We start from the raw sequence: 20,541 nt of genomic DNA on the forward strand, positions 1-20,541 counted from the left end.
CATCACTGAACTTGGGGCAATCTGGAGAAACGCCTGAAATCAGTCATTATGACATTCATTGTGCCTAGGAAACATAAGTTTATTGCTGATAGTGTACATATATCTCAGACTAATTTTTAATTTAAAAATATTTATTAACTTGATCCAATGTTTTAAATGTGTAGCTAAAATTATTTCACCATCTGAAAAGAATTACAGTTTGGCATTATTACAATATAAGTAATCAAATGTAGTCCATTGAAATAAAATTGCATGTTGTTTAAGCCGTCTATCTTGTAGTTGTTTGCTATAGCAGTCCAATAAACTTAATTCAGATATATACCTTTGTTTTGATACTGTAGGTTATATTGCTGTTAATTAAAATGGGCAGATTAAAAATATACTGAAGATATTTTCTAAATTTAGACTTCTATCAGATATTTAAACAGTACTCATTTTCCAATGTCAACTTCCTTCTTGACAACTGTGTTTTCCCTACAGTGTAAATATCAACATTATAGCTGCTGAACTGGAAATTGCATGTCCTAACAATATTCTTTACCCCTATTTTTAACCTTCGAATGTAAATGAAAGTATAAAACATAAATCTTTTAGAAATGTTGGTACATTTCTGCTGCTGTAAGAAAATCTCAGAGCCTGAGTAGTTAATTGAACAAATTACTTTTGCCACTATTTTAGAAATTCAAACTGCAAGATCAAGGAACTGGTGCTTTCAGGAGTCGGATGAGGGCTGCATCCTTGGAAAAGAAAGACTGCTGTGTTTCCCCATATGCTTTCTGATGCTCAGAGATTAATAATTGGAAGGCCAAGCTAACATATACCATGTTGTTTTTTAGTGAAGGACATAATCTTCTTGATAAGAGTGAAACTCTCATAGCCTAATCACTTAGCAATATCACACAAGGAGTGGACAGGAGGCATGGTCAAATTATAACATTATGTTATGATTCACTGAGTCATGCATAAATAATAATGAAAATAAAATCGTCATTCAGATTTTATCATTCCAAAGTCAATTATCAATTGACTGTGTATCAATTAATATGGATAACAAATTAGAATTCAATTATGTAAATAAATTACAGTAAGTTCTCACAGACATTTGTCATGATGTATTAATGTATACCACAAGAGAGTCTGTGAGCAAGCTGGTCATCCAGGAAAACCAGTGTTTCTTCCTACTCTAAAACCAGAGAGTTTATGTACTTTACAGTATGAGTCTAAAAGTCCAACACCCAAGTTCACTGAGCATAGAAAAAGATTAATGTTTCAGCTCAAGCCAAAGGCATAAAACTTTCTTCTCCTTCCCCTTTAAACTCTGTGATCTGTCATGACTGAACACATGAAGACTGGCTCTACAACCAACAGCTGCTTTGGAAAATGTCACTAGTTGATAGGCACTGATGTCTTGAAGAGTTATAGAAAGCCTCTGACTCATAGCACTGAAAATAGAAAGCAAAGGTGCACCAAGTGTGACAGAAATACCCCGTCTTAAAATGGCTCCTCCATGTTAACAAAGCTCAGTTAAAAACAAAAACAAAAACAAGAAAACATGCTATTTGGTCATGACATTACTATACATGTAGATCCACCTATCATGAAATTGGTTGCATAAGGAACCACTCAGTCACAAATTGGCTTAATGGGAGTCTGTTCTTTAGTGGGAATATTCTGTCTGAAACATGATCAATGCATGAGCAAAGGGCACCAGAGAGCTGCATTATTGACAGCTTAGTCACCAATACTTCTCCCATAGCTGTTGTTTATACTCAGAAAATGAATGAGGAACAGGACCACAGCTAGGTTCACAGCTAGGTCACCTTGATATGTAGGGCTAAACCGAAAGTTGGTTGCTGCTGTCTTACTTTTGAGTGGTGGAATTAAAACTTCTCTGACTGCAAAGCTCTCTTGGCAAAGTATACGATAATGGTAACTATGGGTGATTATCCATTTTGTGTGAAAACCAGAATGGCCTTAGATAAGCTAAAGACTTATAGACATGGGTATTTACAAGGGCATTGTCTCCATACTTTGTGTCTTAGAAATGAAATTACCTTAAGGTCATGGACAAAGTGTTTTAGAGGCAAGAACAAATAAAACTGTTGAAGATTTTAATTTCATGGCAATACTTAATAATGAGCATCCACCATGGAAGTGCCTCTAATTAAACATTAGGTAGAATCATTTGTCCACTTGATATCAATTCATTAGATTCCCCAGTGCTGTACCAGTGAATTAAGGAAAGAACAGCTGTGGTGCTAGGGATAGAAACTGTGCATGTACCTGTCAGCTTGACCTGTTACATTCACTAAGTAATTGCTAATTCTCCTAGATTCACTGCCTCTCCATAAGAAAAATAATGTGAACCCTTCTACAGTGTAATTCCTTTAGGAAATCAATCAACAGTCTCTTAGTGAAGTGATTACACTGAATTATTTCCACAGCCGACAGCAAAGGCTGTGAAATGTGCAAGATGAATGTATGATTTTATGTATTCAGGTTCCCTTTGTCATAAGACCAGTGGATAAGGAAAGAAACCCTCAGAAGGGTGGGAATGAATTGCCATCAGCGGGCATGACCACAGTTATGCAATAAAATGAGAAGGTAATACCTTGGCGCCTAGATGATCTGGCACATTTATTGATGCTTCCTGCTCAATTTTACTAGTAAATAGCAAAGGCAGCAGTCACGGTATAAAAAGGGTGTGGGAACAGGGACTAGTAACTCTCAGTAATAAAAGTCTTCATCATCTCAACAGATAAGATAGGCTAGAACAAGTATTTAAGTGATGCTTCAAACTCATTTTCCATGGATTATCCATGGACTTTGAACCAAAATTCCCTAACCTCATCAAACTTTATGGTCCTATGTGAATTTGGTTAGTTAACTCATCACTGTTCCCATTTCAAAAGTCTCCCAGATGTCTTCACCACTGGATAAATCTGAAAGAAGTCATGACCCAGTGCTGTTCCAGAGAAGGAAAATCTAGAATAAATAGCACAATCAGGATATGATGAACAATGGTTGTAGGCTTGAGAACAACATAGTACGTTTCCCAAGAAATGAAAGCAATCAGTCTTGGGACAAGCACAGATGTGTGCTAAACACTGAAGCCGGTTACTGGTATAGGAGCCGGGGAAGCTGGAATGCAAACACAGGTGCTTGGCTGTACTGGCTGCCTTTGTGTGTCAACCTGACCCAAGGTAGTCATCAGAGAGGAAGGACCCACAGTTGAGAAATGCCTCCGTGAGATCTAGCTGTATAGAATTTTCTCAACTAGTGATCAATAGAGAAGGGCCCAGCCCATTGTGGGTGGTGTGGTGTCACTCCTGGGTTGATGGTCCTGGGTTCTATAAGAAAACAGGCTGAGCAAACCATAAGGAGCAAGCCAGTAAGCAGCACCCCTCCATGGCCTCTGCATCAGCTCCTGCCTCTAAATTTAAGTCCTGCTTAAATTCTCATTCTGACTTCCTATAATGATAGACATGTAAGCCAAATAAACCCCCCTGCCCCGCCCCTGCCAACTTGCTTTTTGGTCATGGCATTTGGTACAGCAATAAAACTCTAAGACAACTGCCATGAGGAAGAAATTACTCCCCTGGCTGACAAATCCTTGTTCTTGCCTACTCTTGTGCAGAAATTATCCTCACCCATAAGAACCTTCTCATACATAATACTTTCTCCTTACTGTAACCCATATTTCAATGTCTGGTTCTTGGAAAGGATAAATGGTCCCATTTTCTATACTTGTTTGAACACAAGCCCAAAGGATCATCTCAGCTTCAGATCTCCCAGGGATTGCCTGACTTTCCATTGCAACTGCGTTGCAACACAATTTCTTCTTCTAACCATATTTCCTCACTAATTTACCTGATTCTTCCAAAGGAAGCATTCTAATTCAGTTCCTGACAGTATTTTTTTTTTACATTGAAGTGAATTGAAATTGCATGTATAGCTCAATATCATAACATTTGTCTGGCATGAATGTGTCTTTGGACTCAATCCACAAGACAGAGGAAAGGAGAAGGCTACATCATCTTGGTGTTACCCACCTACCTAGGAGGATGAGGCAGGTCGTACAGGGAAGCACACGAGAGAGCACATATACTGATCTGCTTTCTTCATTAAAATATGGACACGGTGGGAAAGAGCCATCTCTAGACCACAAAGGCATTCTTATTTAGAAGAAAAGAAACATGAATGAAAACTAGAAATGGATGTTGAGAAATGCAAGTGATTCAGCCAACTAAAATAGAAAATATGCTTTGAGAACCACTGAGCAATATTTTTGATAGATAGGTGGTAGTGACAAAGTTGTTGATGAAATCTGTAATAGAGAGGGAATTAATTATTAATCTTAGGTATGGGATAATTTAAAATTTGCTATAATCAGGCAGACTGAACAGGGATAGAGCAGTCTTTAATATCAGGAAACGTAAGAAGAAACTGCTGTAACAGTCAAAACTAAAAATCCCCAGGAAACCAGGGAGCTAGTAATATAAATGATATAATATGCTTAGAAAGAAACCTACAATAGAACTTGGGGTAGAAAGAAACACTCTCATAAACAATTAAATATAATCATATCTTCATTCATTAACAGTATATAGGCTAAATAAAGATGAATACCAACTACATCACATACATATTTGTATTGCTTATTACTTAATATAAACAGTGTCATCTCACTGTACCACGTGAAGTACTGACACAGAGAACCAAGTTTTAAGATTGCTTTCTGGAAGCACCAAAAGGCTCGAGCTCTCCAGAGGAAATGCCCTGCTCAGCACTCACTCCCTGGAGTGCACATCTGAGTACCATTATCAAAGGAAGAATGCTTTGTCTGGAGTCCCATGGGGATATACAAGTAGAAAGGTCATTGCTAAGGCAGCAGGGACTCCAAATGTCCAGGGACCCCATGTTTGAAATCAACACCTCTTATGAGATATGAACATAAAATAAAGAACCAAACATCCAATAGTTTGCCTAGATAATTTCTAGCAGAAGATGAGCTACTGTATTCAAGCTCATTTAATAGCTCCAAGGAGAGCCAAGTCAATGACTGTAAAAACCCAGGCAATTAATAATGACAGGAGAAAGAAATACATATACATACATACATACATACATACATATATATATATATATATATATATATATATATATATATATAGTTTGAAATTCAGTAGTAAAAGGCAGATCACCATGGACTTTATGTTCAATAAAATATATAAAATAATGATAAATAAGATTTTTAAATCACCAATTATCTCTGCTAGGAGATTATCCAAAGAATGTAGCCTTAAGCAGCCTGAGAATAATTATTTGTACTACTCAGGTTGTGGTAACTCTGTGAATTAAAGTAGTCAACCTTATCTCACTCAGCCTCAAGCTCGGTTTCTTTCTTGAAATGAGAGACGCCAAAGGAAAGATACCATCACACATTTTGAATGATGTAATGCCTGAAAGGTCATGTTCAATGATTATTCTGAGTAACCACACATGCTGTGTGTGTGTGTGTGTGTGTGTGTGTGTGTTTAGTAATATATCCCATTCTAAATGGCCAGTATATACAGTTCTAACAAGATGGGTTTGGGGATTGTTTCATTTTTCTTGCTTCCAAGAACCAACAAAATTTGTGATTATGACATCTCAAAGACCTAGTTGGCTTTCATTAATAATCTGCTGAGGAAGACTTGGAAAACAAAAACACCAAAACTATCAAAACCACGTATATCCCTGTACAAAAGCAAGGGGTGTATTTATAGGGGGCAAATGACATACTATTTCCTGTCAATCCTTTGCTGGAATGGAACATGCAGGAATGTACATGTACATGTGTGCAATTCAGCCTATGACACATGTCAAAGATGATTTAGTGTACTAAGTCTTTCATTCTGAGGTGGAAGCCTGTCTCCTGGGCTGATCATAAGTAATGTAGCAAGACAGATCTCCTTCCTTTGGGACTAGCTCTTTGCATAGTAAAAGCAATGGCAAATGAGTGGCACAAAGCTTTGCATATGTACCTCTCTGAGTCTTTACTCAGGATGCTTTGACTATGTTTAGTCTTTATCTTCAGCTCAACATATTTAATGTGCAAAAGTAAACAAAGCAGGAATGAGTACTTAGTCTGGTGGCCCATTTCCTTGTTGTATGAATATTCAAAATTCCACCTGCTCAAACTTCACACATGATCTCTGCAAAACAGCAGTGACAGCTTGATTAGATAGTTTTATTCAAGTATTTTATAATTAAATGTACTAAGACACACTACAGTGTAAGACACACTTGCTGTTACAGGCAGATAGCTGTGTTTATAAGAAGAATATTGTTTGACAGTCTACTAAATACCTTTTGCTTCAGATAAACAAACAAAAAAATGTGTAAAAATCTTCTCTTCCCTTGAGGCAGCCAATTTTCAAAAATTTTTAGGATGTTAGTAGGGTAGGTAAAAAATTATGGAACATAGTTGGGTATATTTAGTATTTTGATTATCATCTGATTATCTTTGATATTTTTATATGCTTCCAAAACATTGGTCCTTATTCCGTAAGTATCAACTCAGACTGTGTACCCCCAACACAACAGCTGTTGCTTAATGGCCCTAAAATGTTAAGTGCTGTCCACATTGAACACAGATCAGTGTCCATACAAAGTAGGCCTTCAATTACCAGTGATGGATTGACTTTCACACAGGCAGTAAAAGCTCAATTCATAGTGATTAATCCTATGAGAATAAAAATCCATGTTAAGATACTGGACCTAGAATTTTACATTTATAGCTAAAAAAAAAATGTATAAATATGTAAATCATGTCCTTTGTTGCTATTATTTAAATGTTTTCTAATTTATTGATATATTAAGAGATTCTCAATATTTGTACCAACCTTAGAATAGGCAAAATGGAATTTGAATAGCATCATGCATAATCTTTTTGAGGCTAAGGGGTAATTATGAAGAATCTGAAAAACAAAGTATTTAAAGTTAAAAATGCAAGTGTTTTTGATTAATAGTAAATACAATACCAATAATAAATATTTTCTGTTGGTAAGAAACATTTCACTTGAATTGCCCATCACAGATTTTCTTTAATTTCAAGATTTTGAATGCTTTCCATGTGTTTTGTGCTAAACTCTCAGGCAGGTAAGCATGATTTTGAAGGCGGGCCAGATGTGACCACTTAATTTAAAAGCATAATGAGTTTCCTCTTAAGCTTCCATTGGAGTTGCATGGTTTTTCCTCTTGATCAGGTGACAGATGGACTAGATCCCCTTAGTCAAAGCAGAATTGAGAGCGCAGGGGTAGCTGCTGCCTGTTGTAGCGAGCACCGCTCATATGTCCTATATCTAAACTACAGCTGTGCTCCGTGTTTGAAAAGTTTGAGCAAATCAACTGCCCAGCCACTAACATCAAAAGATGGGAAGTGGAATTAGTTCAGAGAGCAAGGAATCAGCCAGAAGGTCCAAAGAACTGGAGAAGAAGCTTCAGGAGGATGCTGAGCGGGATGCAAGAACTGTGAAGTTACTGCTACTAGGTAATGTGCTTCTCTTTTGCTTTCAGCATCTGATTTTTTCCCCCTTATTTATGACAGACACAGTTGCTTTTCTCAAATTTTAAATTTTTCACTTCCTGGAGGATTAATATAAGGATATGTTTGGAATCCTAAGGGTACTGATTTCACATGAACCCTATATGTATTTCATAATTTATTTTATGCTTCACATTTTTTACATTGTTTAAGAGATAAATATTAGATGCCTCGGTTTATGTCTTTCACAGACTACAGAGTATCATCCCTCAAAGAAGACTCATGCATATTTGTTATTTTGTTGCATTCTATTGTTTACCAAATAACAAGTAAAATACTTAATGACAAGTCATTTTTCAGAAACTGCTTGACACACAGTGGTCACTGGCATAAAACAATAGAATTTGTAACTGCTTGTTGGAGGAACAAGCTGGCAGAGTTGGGCATACTAATTGTTTCTAACTCAGCAACATGAGAGATTTAAGGGAAATTTCACTGTGGACTTCTAGAGAAAGCAGAAAATGTATGATTTAGGGTATTAAAACCCATGATATTTTTAGCACAAAGATATGGTAACATGTATTAGATAAATATATTGTGTACTACAGGAGATGACCCAGTAAGATGCATTGGGTGGATTCAGTCTTCCTTTTCTTGTTTGTTTTTCAGTTTCTTCACAGTCAGGCTATAGGCCAACTAATCAGCCAGTTAGCTTTGGTGTTGAAAGATTAACCTTGTGTTAAAATATTATGTAAATGATTCTCAAAATAAAAAAAAAATTTTAAAAAACCCTCTTAATCAATATAAAAACAAATCCAAGCAAGAACTCTAACTTATTGGCAGCTGTGTATTTACCCTGATATAAGTTATATGCAAAGTAATTCATTATTTCAGGATTGTGGATTTATCATTTTCTAAGTGTTCTTTTGCTTTACTCCCACTACTGTTTCAGCAGCTGCCTGTGGGCTCTGTCTCTTGTTTCTCCATGAAAGGGAGTCTCTCTTTCCTTGCTCTAGTTCTTTGACAAGCCATTCTCATTGTCCTACAAACGTCCACTGCAACACCTGCTATTTGTTTCTTGCCTGTGGATACAACTGATCAACTTCTTCAAGGTCCTGCCTCTTTGACTTCCCCACCCTTGCAGGCTGTACCTCTCTCTCTCTCTCTCTCTCTCTCTCTCTCTCTCTCTCTCTCTCTCTCACACACACACACACACACACACACATACACACACATTAAGTTAATAAAGGTAAGTCTACATGCTGAGATAAATTTCAAGAAGAAATGAAAAATATTTTCAACACACCATTTAGAAATATTTTCTCTTACTTTATAAAAGCACAAATCCTAAGCCAAATCCCTGAAATGGATCAATTACCAGTTACAAGGACGATATTGCTAAACCTCCACAGAGGTATCATGCTTGTGGTTGGTGTGCTGGAGTAACTGACCAACTGCACAGGAGACTGTGCTGGGGAAGAACAGGGTAAAAGAATATGGAGAGGTGACTGAAAATGTGTCAATGAAAATGAAGGCCCCCAAATAGAAAGGTGTAATGGAGAAAATTGAGTTTTCCCAAATTATGAATCAAGAGTTGACCGACTATTATATGCATTGACTTCTATATGCAGAAATGCTAAACACTCTAGAGTCATAACTGTCAGGGCACAATTTGCTATATGTAAAGCTCTGAAATGGAAATAAAAGCATTCCAATTGTTCTTGAACAATTAGCAACTTCATGGGCTTCATTAAGTTGAAAGAGTAACTTTTATTAACAGGGATAAGAAAGAATCATCAGAAGTAATATTATATCTTTCATTTATCCAAGATGATAAGCGTTTTATATATTCATTCTCATGCTACTGTAACAATGCTGAGCTGCTAAGACTTAATTTAATAAAATAAATCAGTCTTCAGTTTTCCCTATTTTGATTTATATTTGAAACATTTGACTGCATTTTCCTTTTGAACTTTGAACTCTAAATTTAATTTCGATGTCAAATTCAAATCAATAAAATCTGTTTTGTTTTCATTTTTAACTAAACTCACATTAGCTACACTGTATTTTTTCATCTTAATCTTGGCTTCATTAAGATATCATACAGTGTGTGACATCAAAGCTTAACCATGATCATGGACAATTCGGAATTTAATCTTGTACTTACAAAACAGAGAAGAAATATACAAAACAAAACTAAACAAAACCTGGTGCGTTCCATCTTGCTTTGATCTTCACTGTCTAGTTAATTTCTAGGTGCCAAAGCATAGAACAGGAAGTTTCCTATTTATCATGCACTGAGTAGCAGAGGTAAGCATTGTGCTAATGAAAATAGGAATCAGTGAATAGAGAGGGCTGCTCCCCTCTACAAGTCCTTTGCCTATGTTGTTTTCTTTCTCTCTCTCTCTCTCTCTCTCTCTCTCTCTCTCTCTCTCTCTCTTAGTTGACAACCAGTTTTTAAATTTAAATATGTTCTTTTCTTGTATAAAATATTCTAATTACTGTCACCTTCTCTCTACTCCTCCCAGTGCCTCCCCACTTCCCTTCCCCTCTCTATCCATTCCTCTTTTGTGTCTCATTAGAAAAGAACAGGCTTCCAAGAGATAACAACTAAACACAACAAAGTAAAATATAATGGAATACAGCAAAAAATATCAATTCAAAGTCAGACATGACAACCCAATAGAAGGAAAAGACTCTCAAGAGTAGGTACAAGAGTCAGAGATGCACTCATTCTCACAGTCATGATTGTTATTAAAATATGAAACAAATGACTATAATATGCACACAGAGGACCTGGTACAGACCCATGTAGGCCCTGTGACTTCTGCTGTGGTCTCTGTGAGTCAATATGGACCTTGCTTAGTTGACTCAGAAGAGAGCTTGCTCTCCTGGTATCATCCATACCATCTGGCTCTTGCAAACTTTCCATCTCTTCTTTGAGAAGAGCTATAAGGTGGGATAGGTATCTCTCTTTATGAGTAATATCTAGCTGTAGATATCTGTATTTATTCCATCTGCTACCAGAAGTCTCTCTGATGATGACTGGATAGGACACTGCTCTGTGTGTATAACAGGATATCATTAGGACTCACTTTATTGTCATTTTTTTTATCAGTCATTTTTTATTTTACCCTAGTTCTCTGGGCTATCTAGTCTCTTGTTCTTGGTTACCCAATCAGTGTCAAGTATAGTTCCTTCCCAAGGACTGAGCCTTAAGTCAAATGAGACATTGGTTGGTTACTCCCACAAGTTCTGTGCTACTACTATCCTAGATCTTTTGCAGGCAGGAGAACATGTAGGTCAAAGGTTTTGTGGCTGGGTTGGTGTCCCTGGTTCTTTTTCATTAGCCTTCAGAGGTAAGGGCTTTATGTAGGAAACAGTTCGAATTTTTCTGTTCAATGGATAGTAGTGTTGTCCCCCAATAGGGTCCCACTGTCAGTTTGCAGGGGGCAACCCTCTGTCTTAAAAAAACAAACCAAAATAAAACCTGGAATGTTTGGAAATTCCCAAGGGACCCCCTAGGCCAAAAACTCAGTTGAATGTGATCCATTCCTACCACTGGCAGCATTTCCTGGCTAAAGGAACTGGCCAGTTGTGACTCTATATCCCTCATTACTAGAAGTCCTTCATTACTAGGACCACTTTCATATATTCCAAGACAATTTCACTTTACTGGGTTTCCATATCAGCCCTCAAATGCTCCTCAATTCCAGGCATCTCTCCCTCTATTTTTTTCTTCAACCCATCCTCCACCTAGTCCTCCTACCCCTACACCTGCTTTCTCCCCAATCCCCATATGTCCATAAAATATGTTATACTTTTCCCTTTCAGGGAGATCCATGCAGCCTACACATGACCCTTCCATGTTACCTAACCTCTCTGGGTGTAAAGATTGTAGCTTGGTTATTATTTACGTAACTGCTAATATCCACTTGTATTCATCTTTCTGGGTCTGGGTTACATCCCTTGGGATGTTGTTGTTTTGTTTTGTTTCTTTCTTTTTGTTTGTTTGTTTGTTTGTTTTCTAATTTCATGTGGTCAGTTCTAGACTTTCAAATGGCTGAGAAACAAAGAAATATTTAAAACTCTAGCCATCTGAAAAATGGAAATCAAAACTACTTTAAAATCTCAACTTACACCCTTCAGAATGGTTAGGTTCAATGAAAGAAGTGACAACTCACACTAGCAAGAATGAGGAGAAGGAGAAAGAACGCTGTTTCATCGCTGCTGTGGGTGCAAACTTGTACAAGCAACATGAAAAGCAATATGGTTTCTTAGGAAGCTGGGAATCAATCTCCTTGAAGACTCAGCTATAGAACTCCTGATGTATACTCTAGGAACACTCCATCCTTCCACAAGGACACTGGCTCACCATGTCTACTCCATGGCTTTATTTATAATAACCAGAAACTGAAGTAACCTAGATGTGCTTCAGCCTAAGAATGGATAAAGAAAATGTGGTACACGTACATAATGGTGTAGTGTCATGACCTTTTGGTCATTCTATGGTCATTTTAACCAGGGCCATCTATCTCTAGATCTGCAAGTTTCAAACATTCACTGAAGCCTGGTGGGTTCATTAGTGTACAGATAGATCATCACTTCTCTTCCTTCTTGACATTTCAGTAGCCTATAGTTCAGCAGGGGTAAGGGAAGTACACAGAGCCTCACAAGCACTCACCCCCACATCCACCTGCCTGTTAATAGGCCCAGTTTTGTGCAGGCTTAATGCAAGCAATGTCAGCTGCTGTGAGTTCACAATTGCAATGGCTATGTCAAGCTCAGAGGACAGCATTCTGTAGTTCTTCTCTCTGTCTTTAAACTGTTACATTGCTTTCTTCCTCTTTTCTGAAGAGTTCTCTCAGTCTTAGATGGTATAGACAAGCATTCAAGCACTTTTTACTCTCAGCACTTCCAGTAGCCATGTGTCTATTCTCCACACTTATCAGAGTCCGTAGCTTCTGTGATTGAGGTTGAGAGTAGCCTTATTCATGGTGATAAACATAAATACATAGAAGGGAGTTTGATTCCATATCAATGTAATTAACAATAGTAAGTTCCCCCTAAGATAGACGGTTATACAGCCATGTTTTGTTTTGTTTAAATTGGATTGACAGTAACCAGGCCCAATTCCATACTGTGAATAAGTTCTAAAAACCAAGCATAGAGATTGTATTAGACTTGACTTTTTGACTCTATAGCACTGTACTTTTGAAGTTGCTGTAGAGAAGGATGGTGGCATACCTTACAGTCTTAACAACCCTGGTCCATATATATCCATATGTTTAAAAACCCTTTTATTTAAAACATTGGACTAAAGTTCATAGCCCATCTCTATATTTATTTTTTTCTCCCAATCCTAATGTAGAAATGCATTAATGTAGACTTGGAGCTAAGGAAGGGAACTCAAGGGCTTGATTTAATCAAAATATGACGAAAATATTGGCCCCGATTATTAGCTCCCAAAGCAAATAACACAGAACACATGTTGAATTGTTACCATGGGATTTTATTTTCCAACAGAATAATATTCCTAGTATGAATCATTCCTTCTATAACCCATCTAAATATAGTTTATATTTTGCAGTCCCTCATACTTTCCCACATATTCTAAATTATTTTTTGGAATTAAAATATAAATAACATTCTTTTTGACTAAAACTTATCACTTCCTCTGTGGTTTTCCTAAAATCTAAGAATGTCTCACTAGCTTTATCTTCTATCCTAATTGATATTCAATTCTTTAATCCAACATAATACCTCAAAACTTTTCACTTCCTCTTCTTATACAATACTCTTCCCAAGTAGTTTTGATTAACACCATTTTAGCCCTTATTGATTCTTTGACTTCTCTGTAAACTCCTAATTAACGTCATTACTGGGTATTGTGAAATAAAACAATAAATTTTCAGTTTCTTGGCTGAAAAATATAGTTTTGACTTGAGTGGAACCAATAATCAATCTTCTGCTATAGTATTCTAGAAGTCACATTCCCAGCAACATTGTCAAGGTGAGTCTCCTTCGACCTCATCTCAGCCAGACAACCTTTAGCTTACAGTGAGACAATGGTTAGCCAGATGAACATTAGCTTGTAATTAGGCAATGGCCAATGGGCATCTCCAAATAAAACCAAACATTAACCTATACTATAACATCGAGGTTTGAGGAAGTATAATTTCATTTTTATTTCCTGGCTTCATACTATGATAACATTTTACTGAAGAGTAATTTTCACTGTGATTTACTAAATTTGATGCATTCTATCTCTTCGTAATTTTGTTCAATAAATTGTGGTAAATTTTGCCAGCTTCAAAGTCCTCTGGGTCCTTCCTCCTGAGGAATCAAGCCAATCCTCTCCTTCAGCATAAAACCTTTTCATTTGCCTTATAACCCCCTGGATTCACTTGATATGGCTGTTTATTAAAGGGTTCGAAATGCTTATAATTTAAAAATTAGTCTATGCCCTCTGGTGTCTCTTTTTACTTGCCTGTAATCTGAATGTGTACAAATGAGCACAGAAACACATGCATTATAAAAGCAGAGGAGTGATAGAAGGAGAGCCTGAAGTATTCCTCAGTCGTTCTCAGTGACAAGAACACAAGCTACATGTCACATGAAGAAGCAGAGCTAAAGAAAAGCCCTATGTTTTCAGATGAGTTTATCCCCAGTTTGAAATCATCAGCAAAGTACTGTCTATTTTCAAATAAGTGGATTGTTATGTACTAATTAGTAATATCTATCTATCTATCTATCTATCCCCCAACTACCACATGGGTCAAATGGGACAATGATTTTATGAAAAAAAAAAATAAGATTGGAAGATGTACTAGAAAATTGTTCACTATCGTGAAACTATTTGATTTGCTATGAGTTAAGGCAAAATGTTTGGAGAAAGCATTGAAAGACAAAAGCCACGGAAATGTGGTGTTTGATTTCATGTTATAGTCCGTCAGAAGAAAACATCGTGGATTACTGACAATGTGTGAAATGTGAGGCACATGGGAATCCGAGGAAGAAGAATGAGGAGTAATTACTTATGTGTAACTCTGTGATATCTGCTGGGGGCCAGGCCCAGTGGTGGCCAGGTCCCATGGAGGAGATAAGGAGTCAGAGAGCGAGGGCTCAATCAGGCATGGGGGGCAGGGAGAATCTTGCACCCTGACCGACTGGCAGTCGGAGTGCTTCTTTATTTATGTAGAACTAACTCGGCAGGCAGGAATTGTTCAATCATATTGTTTCAAAACAGACATCATATCATCTTTGTCCCTAGACATGTGTTTTAACTCCCTCTCGGTCATTAGTTTGCTTCATTGTTGATAAACAGTGGCAGAACAGAGTTATCTTTTATAATCACTTTACCTCATCAAGCCCACAATCCACCTTTTCAGAATCTAGAGGCATATGTAGCTCTTGTGGCTTCCCAGGCACTAGACAGAAAGAAAATCTCCAAGCCAGCCTGGGCACATTGCCATGTCCGCGCAGCATATTAGCAACTTTTAATGGCTAGAGTGTTAGTTGTTATTAGACCTAAGGAAAATCTTGAGGCAAACGTTGCTGCAGTTATTATTCATTTTCTGCCATAATACAACGTTTATATCATTGTAAAATTTATTATGTGTCTAGTCTTGGTATTCTTTTGTTGCTTGGTCATAGGCTATACCACAGTGGCTCTGCACAAGCTAACTTTTCTAAGAAGAGGAGGTCTTAATACGTCATTCTTTTATCATTTATCCTCACCATTCTTTGTCCATTAGTATAAGCCTCTTTGTGAGGGAGAGATAACTTCTAACTTTGTTGCTGCATGTTTATCTTGAGGGGCATATTGTATGTGGTCCCAAATCTTATATCACATAATTGCCTCAGTATGTAGTAAGAAGAGGCTTTGAATCTGAGTTGCTGCCAACTGAATCGTGTTTACGTGTTTACTTTTTTTGTTGTTGTTTTTTTGTTTGTTTGTTTGTTTTTTGAGACAGGGTTTTTCTGTGTATCCCTGGTTGTCCTGAAACTCACTCTGTAGACCAGGCTGGCCTCTAACTCAGAAATCAGCCTGCCTCTGCCTCCCAAGTACTGGGATTAAAGGCAGGTGCCACAACTGTCTGGCTTATTTACCTTTTAAAGTTCACTTTATTCTGATTATCTTTCCCCTAATGGGCACATATTCCAAGAGTATCTTGGAGCTAGAGCCTCATCAGGAGATCTCTGGCTTCTTTGTGCACAACCTTCAGGGTTTAAGAAAGATGGCTAAGTAGGGCCAGATAAGGATATCTCCCTAAAAGTAGGAGGGCTTAGTATGTCCAGGACTTTCCTTGGGAAGCAGAGAAGCAGTATTCCTGGAAGGAGGAAGAAACGATTCCCAAGGAAATTCCCATCAGTCTAGTATCCCCAGGTGGTGCAAATACTCAAAGCTTCCCAGCGTGTTCCCATGTAACACGTGAGGATCGGGATGAAGCATAGGAGTCTGCATGAGATCTACGCCATCACTTAACTCCAGTTGGCTGGACCTCTGTCATGCAGTTGTGGTGGCTTTATGACTTTGACAATTCCCTTTAGATATGGCTGAACCAGATTTTGGTTTAGCAAAATATTTATACCTCTCTATTACATCAAATGCTTTCTGACCTGCTTGAGTTCCAGTCCTGACTTCCTTGGTGATGAACAGCAGTACGGGAAGTGTAAGCTGAACAAATCCTTTCCTTCCCAACTTGCCTTTTAGTTATGATTTTTGTGCAGGAATAGAAACTCTGTCTAAGACAAATTGGTACCAGCATAGTGGGGTATTTCTGTGACAACCTGACCATATTTTGGGGAGGACTGTGGAAGGACTTTGAAACTTTAGGCTAGAAGATCTATTCAGTGTTAAGAGCTCTGTCAGATGTTGTATAGGAGCTTGGAAGATAATGTGGAGAACAATGCAGAAGATGGAGGCTTGGCTTGTGAAATTTCAGAGGAAAGATTAAAGACTCTTTTCAGGGCCATTGCTATTTTAATTGTGAAGATTCTGTGGTTCTGGTTAACTGGGGCTGAAGAATCAGCTGTGATTAACAAGATACCAAACTACTAGAGTGAAACCTTTGCATTACTGGGACTATTGATGCTGGTTAACTGGAGCTAAGAAATTAGTGGTGATTAAGAAGAGACCAGCATCACTGAGGTGACATCTTCTGGGAAGTGTTTTCTGAGAGTACAAAGAGGTTGTGTTTCAGAGATAGCCAAAGGTGTACCACATGCAGCAGCAGGACTTGGTAATGTGTAAGAGTCACCCAGGTGGTACTGGTTTTGAAGGCATGAAGGGGTCATGCAGAGCAGCTGAGGCTTGGCACTGTGAGAGGCCATGGAAGGCCATTGGTGAAGGTGCAACCTCAGTTGCAATTGACAGCCCAGGACTTAAGGGGTCATGCATTGTTTTGGAGATACCAGTACCATGAGATGAACAAGTACCAAGAACAGCAGCAACACTGGAGTACAGGCATCTGGAGCCTAGAAGATAACGTGTGTGCTACAAAGGGCATGGCTGGAGAAGTGACCCAAGCCCTTGGAGGAGCCCAGAAGATCATGAGTTGGATCCAGAAATTGGATGGTTGGGGACTGATTTTTGCTTTTGATAGCGGAGCCCACAGTTAAGAGACTTTGGATTTTAAAAGATATTGGGCATTTTAAAGAGATTGAACTTTAATACACAAGACTGTGGGACTTTTAAAATTATTTAGATCTTGGGGATGAATAAGAAAGTAAGGGTTGAGGCTTAATAGTGATGTGTTTATGTGTCAAGTTGACAAGTGGTCAATTGTACTGGCTGGTTTTGTGTGTCAACTTGACACAGGCTGGAGTTATTACAGAGAAAGGAGCTTCCGTTGGGGATGTGCCTCCATGAGATTCAGCTGTAAGGCATTTTCTTAATTAGTGGTCAAGGGGGAGGGCCCCTTGTGGGTAGTACCAACTCTGGGCTGGAAGTCTTGGGTTCTATAAGAAAGCAAGGTGAGCAAGCCAGTGGAAGCAAGCCAGTAAGAAATATCCCTCTATGACCTCTGCATCAGTTCCTGCTTCCTGACCTGCTTGAGTTCCAGTCTTGACTTCCTTCAGTGATGAACAGCAATGTAGTCATTGCTTTCCTCCCCAACTTGTTTCTTGGTCTTGATGTTTGTCAGGAATAGAAACCCTGACTAAGACAGATAGGTCTCAATTTAAACTAGTTATTAGTTGGTCATTCCCCCCATCTCTGCTCTATCTTTGCCCCTGCATATCTAGGACAAGTTTTGTGTCAAAGGTTTTGTGGGTGGTTTGCTGTCCTTATCCCTCCACTGGGAGTTCTACCTGGCTACAGTAAATGGCTACGTCAGGATCCATATCCCTCACTGCCAGGAGTCTCAACTAGAATAACTGCCACAAATAGATACCCTGGGGCCTCCTCACATCCAGGTCTCTGGCTTGTCCTAGAGATTGCCCCCACCCCTACTTCAGATTTCCATTCTCTCTCCCCTGCTCTCCCTATACCTGATCCTTGCCCTGTTCTGCTCCTCTCTAGTCCCTCTCTCACCCAGTTCCTTCCCTCCCTCCACCTCTGATATGTATTTTATTTCCCCTTCTGAGATAGATTCAAAATTCTCTCTTGGGCCCTCCTTTTTATTTGGCTTCTTTAGGTCTGTGGATTATAGCATGGTTATTCTGTACTTTATGGATAATATCTACTTACCATGTACATACCATGCATGTCTTTTGGGGTCTGAGTTACCTCACACAAGATAATATTTTCTAGCTGTTGTTTTTAATAGCTGAATAGTATTCCATTATGTAGCTGAACCATATTTTCTGTATCCATTCTTCAGTTGAGGGACATCTGAGTTATTTCCAGTTTCTGGTTATTTCAAATAAAGCTGCTGTGAGCATAGTTGAGCAATTGTCTTTGTGGTGTGGTGCAGCATCTTTTGGGTATGTGCCTAGACTCCTTTTGTTGTGTCTTGAGGTAAATCTCTTCCCGATTTTCTAAGAAACTGACAAAATGATTTCCAGAGTGTGCTAGTATAAGTTGCTGCTCTCACCAACAATAGAAGCATGTTCTAAGAAGGAATAATTATGATGAGGGCAATATGTCTGATATACTCAATTCTTTAGTTGCCTTATTTACGTATTCCCATTACTATACAAATGCATACAGGAAAGCCTTGTAATTAACAAAAGTTTTCTTTGAGAACATCACTTCATCCTAAAAGGTTGTACATATTGTCAAAATTAAAGAATATTTAGACAAAGAGATGGCTATCTAAAATAGGCTAACACAGAAGAAAAAAATTACATAATTCTCTATTTCAATTTCCTCATTTTCTGACCTAAAAGGTATAATGTTAAGATTAAAAAAATAATAATAATAATAAATAAAGGTATGGTTGCCAGGAAACCACAAAATTGCTTCCACATGTGACAATCAAGTTAGCAAGAGACATTAGAAAGTGACTACTCACCAAACAGACTCAGGAAGAAAGCTAAGCCCTGAAGGCTGCCACTGTGGGCAAAGCAGCTGGTAAGGTGTGCATCCTTTTACTTGCTCCTCAGCTGATGTGGACTCAGGCTGAACCCTGAGCTGGAAACAACTCAAGCAACTGCTGCCCCAGCAAAGAAGAAACCTGAGTGCTGTCCTGGGATTGCTTACACCTGAGTGCTGTCTGAGGATTGCTCATACCTGAGTGCTGTCTGAGGATTACTCACACCTGAGTACTGTTTGAGGATTGTTCACACCTGAGTGCTGTCCTGGGATTGCTCACACCTGAGTGCTGTCTGAGGATTGCTCACACCTGAGTACTGTTTGAGGATTGTTCACACCTTCGTGCTGTCCTGGGATTGCTCACACCTGAGTGCTGTCTGAGGATTGCTCACACCCCTTGCTTTTTACAGAAATGGTGGGAAACGATTGAGGGGAAGGAATGAGGATGAAAAGTCTATCCTACTTCTTGATTATTCTCTACTTGGCTCATTGATCTAAATGCCTTCAATGAAATAGATTAGTTAAATGTCTGCTTCCCACAACAGTATGATTCTGTAAAGTATCACAAGGAAGAGTTATCTTGATCATTCCATTTTTTTATTGTTAGGTGTTTCTGTCATATGATTATCTGTGTTGATTCTCCTTTTACACTCAAATAGAATCTTTCAATCTGGAGCTATTAATCTGGGGTTTTGCTACATCCTATAGACCCTGGGATAGGAGATAGTTTCTGTACAGAGGGAAATGCTGATGTGAGGGGTTCCTTACTTCTTCAGAAAACAATTTATCAGTGACATCAGAAGACTTCTCATGTAAGACTCAGTCACATTATGATTTATTAAAATATTTTGTTGTATAAAAAACCGACATCTTTGAAATGGTTTTCAAAAATCTAATGAAGTGAAATATGATTTTGGAAATACTGTTGAAATATGATTGGCATGCCCATCCTTTGCTCCCCCTTACTTATTAGTATTGCCCCCTGTTGATAAGAATGGATAAGAATAGCCCATGAAACATATAATCACAGCAAACTATAATTTTTAGTTATATACTGTGGTAATTTGAACATCATAAGATATTTTCACAATGAGTATGAAATGGGAAGTTGGAACATTCAAATAAAAGGTTGCTAAAAGGAAAGATATGAGTCAGTATAGTTTCTTCTTGGTGAGACATGTAGAAGTAGTTTATCTGATGAGAAATTTGTGGAATTGAGATGCTTATTTTTAACACATTAATTGGAGAAGTTCTGAGGCAGGACAACTGGCATGGAGTTTTATCTGACACCATGTACTTTCTAATATGATAGACTGAAAAACCACAACATTTTCATGTAAAATTTATATGAATGCATTTACACTTAAAACAAGAATCAAACAAAACAGATTACTCAATTCTACATAATAAAATAATCTTAAAATTTGGGAAAGTGTTACCACCATAAAGACAAATAAAAATATCAACAAGAATACCCAGGAATTATTCTGAACTTTAAAAATTAAGGTAACAACAAAAATATATAAATTATGAG

The 20,541-nt window shown here is 38.0% G+C and overlaps 1 protein-coding gene across 1 annotated transcript in view; it reads left to right on the forward strand.

The window, feature by feature from the left end:
• The first annotated feature begins 7,307 nt into the window (after positions 1-7,307).
• Positions 7,308-20,541, forward strand: part of Gnat3 (guanine nucleotide binding protein, alpha transducing 3) — a 57,099-nt gene continuing 43,865 nt past the window's right edge. Inside the window, exon 1 of the mRNA NM_001081143.1 lies at positions 7,308-7,534. Within this exon, the coding sequence (NP_001074612.1) occupies positions 7,417-7,534 (118 nt within the window). The 5' untranslated portion in view covers positions 7,308-7,416. The remainder of the gene's footprint in view (positions 7,535-20,541) is intronic.

Source organism: Mus musculus, chromosome 5 (genome assembly GCF_000001635.26).
Source record: "Mus musculus strain C57BL/6J chromosome 5, GRCm38.p6 C57BL/6J".
NCBI lineage: Eukaryota > Metazoa > Chordata > Mammalia > Rodentia > Muridae > Mus > Mus musculus.